Here is a 5,000-nt window from a genome sequence, read left to right as displayed (position 1 = left end):
ATTTTCTTCAGCGCACCGACGAAAATAACGAGAATACTGTTCGCTTTGATAATCTGTTTCAATATTCTGAGAGAAAAACCGCGAAATATTTAACTTCGATTTCAAGCAACTCATTAATTAAAATTATGTAAAATGCTGACTTGTGGCTTTTTTGAAATCTGAGCTATAATTTCGTATTTCATAATCCTGCTTTCATTTTCAAGTTATGCAATGTCTTTAAAATAAAGTATATGAAACTATTAAAATTTGGAGCAGTGAGTGGAGTCACCCAATACCCGGTATTTATAATGATAATGATTTTTTAAAAAGACCAACGGCAGACACAAACAGTAAACATAAAATACTTAGGATGTAAAAGATAATGAACATGAGGATCCAACAATCAAATCTAGGAAACAGACAAGAATTAGATAAGAAGGCTGAATAGCAAAGACGGTATATATATACTCTAGCTATCTATCAATATATATGTGTGTGTGTGTGTGTGTGTGTGTGTGTGTGTGTGTGTGTGTATGAATGAATGAATGAATGGGGAGATGACAGATGAGTAGATATATAGATGTATGTATATAGTACAGAACTGAACAGTTACCACCCATGATAGCAGACATTTACCTTGGTTGAAATTTTGCTAAGTCAAATAATAATGCTTGTAATGTATCAAAACCTAATTATAATGCTAATGACAATGGCTTCTTTCAAAACACTTACGTCATATTTTCGCAATACTGTTTGAGACCCCGCCGAAAGCCATCCCAGTCTTTCGGCTTTATTTTTATCTTCCTTTTTTTGTATGAATTTTAGGGCATTTATTGGTACTGCCTCCCCAAGTAGGCGTTTACTAATTGCCTCTATGTGTAGTAGGTTTTCTCATAGGTAAAATGGGCAGAGTGAACGCATTTGGCAGCTGACATTATCTCTCATATTGCCCTCCCAGTATAATGAGGAGTATCCTTTTCTAAAAAATAAAAATGGTAAATAAATACACCACCTTGTATGTGGCTGTTCCTGAGACATCTTCCCATGATAAGTAGCGTAGAGATTCTAAGTGAGCTGGGAAATGAACTGTCTTGCTTATGTCGTTGATTCTATGTTCGCCAGAAAGTAGAAAACCTGAAGACTAGGAAAAAGCAAAATTACCTAAAGCTGCCTTTAAGAAACTTCCGATTTGTAAGCTAACAGACTTTATAAAGACGTTCGACATTCGCGCAAAGTTGTCCATACCGCGATAGCAAGGTTATTTATGCCGTTGCAAATAATTAATCCTTTATGACACAAATGCCTGTTCGTATTTGCTTGTATGGGTGAGCGTATGTTTCGTTTCATCCACATTTGCCTTGGCCAGCATCAAGGTCTAAATAAGAGCATTCATTACATTAGCCTTCAGTGCGAAAATATCGCGTGGTAAGTAAACCCTTCAGAGTGCTATCGTTTTCACTGTTTTATCTAATCATGCTTTTTTTCCTGGACGGGGTATGATTACACCCGCCCCCATCTTTCAAAAGAAAAAAAAATGTCGTAATCTTGTTAGGGAATCACCGTTTGAGGCTGAGTGTAGCTTCAGGCCGTAAGATGTTTAAGCCCCAAGAGTCGAACACGCTCACCACACTATTAAGCCGCACAATAAGTTTTCATATATTTTGGTCACTTAGGTAGTAAACAATTAAGGCCATACGTCCTGGCCGTGAGGGAATTCGGGTATTTAACAGTTCTGATGTCACGGCATAAGGGTTACGGCTGAAACGGTTGAACTGGGGTCTGAGGCAATCTCGTGTTCCGAGAAGCGCACGATGAGGAAACGAAAGATAAACTCCTGACAGTTACCCTTGGGACAGTTGTTTGTTTAATCATATACATGATCTGCCAATACATTAATACGAGAAAGTTTCTCGATAACAAGGTTTGCTGAGTTGATAGACCTTCCAATAACCAGTGCGAAAAACTACTTAAACAAGAGGTGGTGAAAGGGTTGGGAACTTTAAATGACGGGCCACTGCTTTGCATTTAGAATGCTCTCCTCCCTTAAATATCACTTTTACCACTAAATACAAGTAATAAGTCTTCCCCAATCGCAGATATCGCCTGGAGTCAAGTCAGCGCAGCTGATCAATGCCGTCGAGACTGTTCCAGACTTCTTTATTACACGAAGTGCTTCAACATCGACCTCTGCACCGTCCCCTACATTTTTATATGAGTCACAAAAAACGATGCTTAATTATATTTTTCGTGATATTAAGGGCTCTTTCATAAGCTAAAGACACTTTATAATCAAATTCACGTCAAGTCAGATAAGTCGCCGCTTATGACTTTCCTCAGTCAGTTTTCGCTAGACAATTTACTTCACTTTTCATCAAGGCCAGATTATGCCGTGACTGGATGGCAGCAAAGTAGCTAAAGCGGTCGAGAGATGTAAGATATTTCTCTGCGCGATCGAGTTTAAAGCCGAAGTATCCATTGCGATCAGGGAGCATCCTACAACGCAGTGCTAGGGAAATAGCTTGGTGAAAGCGTTATGTACAACGCCTGTAGTCGACGGCTATAACTCCTTTCAAGCCGATGTTCACAAGCCAGAGTTGCCCTTGGCCGCTGCTTGTCGATATTTAGGTGGAGGGGCAGCGGCCACCGGTGTGCTGTTGCGAGGGACGACCGTAATTCTTCGTTCAGACCAGAACACCACCTCCATTAACAGTCAGGTCGTGTTCGGCCAGCACACTGAAACGCGAAGCACATTGCACCGCGGCTATTTTCTCCAGGACGTGTGGAATCACGACTCGGCTTGAGTCAGGCTTGAGCCGGGGCTTGAGCCTGGGCTTGAAGGCGCGTCCGACCGACCGACAGACCGACCGAACGCTTCTGGTCGGCCGAAAGGGAGTCAGTCGGGTCAAAATGGCGCCCCGTCGGTGCTTCACGGCCAAGGACAAGGCTCTCCTGTCCGTGCTTGTGAAGACGAATCCCATCCTGCAGAGCCACGCCGCCGACGCCACGACGGCGCACAAGAAGGCCAGGAAGTGGAAGGAGATCGCGGAGATTTACAACGCCAACTGCAAGGGCCAGAAGAGGAACGTCGAGCAGCTGCGGAAGTGCTGGAAAAACATGAAGTTCAAGGAAAAGCAATTCGCTGCGTCGTAAGTACAGAGACATCGCTGTTTTTCTCGGGTACACGGAAGGAAGATTAAAAAAGGTAAATTGGCAAAGTGGTTGGTGCTGGCCGGGAGTGGGCGTGTCGAGCTGAGGCTGTCATGTGCAGCCCTGTGGAGCTCTTTGGGGAGGGCGAATGGCCTCACCAAAGGGCCTCTGATGGCTCCAGCTGGGCTCTCCTCAAAGGGCCCTGCGCATGATTAGTGTCCGGATGGCTTTTGGAAAGGGCTGTAAGGGAATTTGCATAATTAGCTCAGTGAACAATCCACTTAGTGAAGATGCAAAGAGGTTAGTGGGTAGTACTCAAGCCAGTTGGACTTCATGGACTTGGTGGGAACTTGGTAGTTAGAACTTAATTTTGCTTGTAACAGCTTTATTTACTTATCCTATACCATGTGATATTCATAAACAGCTCTTAATAATTTTATGAAATATACAAAAAATTACTTGAGGGTAGCTTTCTCCACTGCTACTACTTCAGCCTAGTCATTGTTTCTCTAGGCATATATTGGCTCAGCAGAGTCACCATAGTGAGTGGCTTGATACTTGATATCACTTTAGAATGGATTATTTTGATATTTTGTTAGACATTTGGTTAACTCAGGGGCATTTCTTTCTGGGTTGAAGTTTGTAGACCACAGTTGGTTTGCTACATTTTGGCCTTTGTTTATTTTAAAATACTTTTAAGTTTTAAGTAACATTGTAATTATTATTATGGTTAGTTGTCTCCATGCAAAATTATTATTGTGACCTATGAAACTTGTGCTATAGTAAAGGAGTCTGTGCCTTTGGCCTGATGTGGAGCACAAGAAATTTTCAGACATTACAAATTGGAATAATAAATATACTTTAATGTCACCTTCAAAAGTATAAGGTTAGGATAATAATGACAGTACGGTGAGTTTACATTGAACAATGCATAGCCTTGACTAACTGATTCTACAAATCACCACCTCTCCCTGTGGACTAGGAATAGTAAAGGTCCTCATCGCTTGCGGCACCAGAAGAGACCCAAACTCAACGAGCACATGATATCACCATCATATTATACAAATTTAGTAGAGGCCTTGTGACCAATAATATATGGGTTCATTTGAGTACACCTTCAACTTGGAATCAAGCTAGGATCTTTTGTAGAAACTACAATCAGATTTATTTGATAGGATCAGTTATACAAAAATATTCATATATATGATACTTGCTATGTTTTACCCTTGACAATATTGAAAGGAATGATTTTTAAGTAAAGATTTATCAGTGGCAAATAATTAGAGATTTGATTCAAGCACAGTGCACTGTGCTTTAGTGCTTAACATATATCATACTTAATGATAATTTCCTCTTCATATCCAAATATGCTGTGATCTTTGATGTAAGGCCTATAGTGTGAAGGCCAACACTTTTGTGGCACATTGCCAAGGATTTATTGTGTCCTACACTTCAGCAAAGGCCAACAAACTTTCATCATGTTCTGTTTATATTGGCAAGATAGAGCTCATTATTTGACAGTACACGGCTATGAAAGTATACAAGCTGTATCTAAATAGAAAATATATAGTAGATGATTGATTAGTCTTGAAGTTCAAGAGTTCAGCTGTTCACTTGGCAGGCAGTGAAGAATTGAATCAGTTTCCAGTTATCCTGAGTTAATATCAAGTAGGACAGAATTAATTTGAGGTTCTAGTCAGTGAATAGCCCTGTTTTAGGACAAGTCATTAATATCATACAGGAAGTTTGTTTACTAAACTACAGTTGGCAAGGTATAAATTAGGGAAAAGTTCATATATTTAGTGTGTCTAGAAGGTTGATATTTAGATGCAAACCAGGTAGGTATTCTCCAAGAGTCAAAGGACATTATGCCT

The 5,000-nt window shown here is 40.6% G+C and overlaps 1 protein-coding gene across 2 annotated transcripts in view; it reads left to right on the top strand.

Moving 5' to 3' along the window:
* Nucleotides 1-2,463: 2,463 nt before the first annotated feature.
* The window catches only part of LOC125044271 (myb/SANT-like DNA-binding domain-containing protein 3), a 10,801-nt gene continuing 8,264 nt past the window's right edge, over nt 2,464-5,000 (top strand). Inside the window, exon 1 of one of the 2 annotated variants that reach the window (XM_047640854.1) lies at nt 2,464-3,125. In XM_047640854.1, coding sequence (XP_047496810.1) covers nt 2,887-3,125 — 239 coding nt within the window. In that variant the 5' untranslated portion in view covers nt 2,464-2,886. Of the gene's footprint in view, nt 3,126-3,282; nt 3,427-5,000 lie in introns of those variants that run through there. The other variant, XM_047640855.1, reaches the window with a different exon arrangement.

The sequence above is a fragment of the Penaeus chinensis genome, chromosome 35, assembly GCF_019202785.1.
Source record: "Penaeus chinensis breed Huanghai No. 1 chromosome 35, ASM1920278v2, whole genome shotgun sequence".
Classification (NCBI taxonomy): domain Eukaryota; kingdom Metazoa; phylum Arthropoda; class Malacostraca; order Decapoda; family Penaeidae; genus Penaeus; species Penaeus chinensis.
This window is presented reverse-complemented; position numbering and strand designations above follow the sequence as displayed.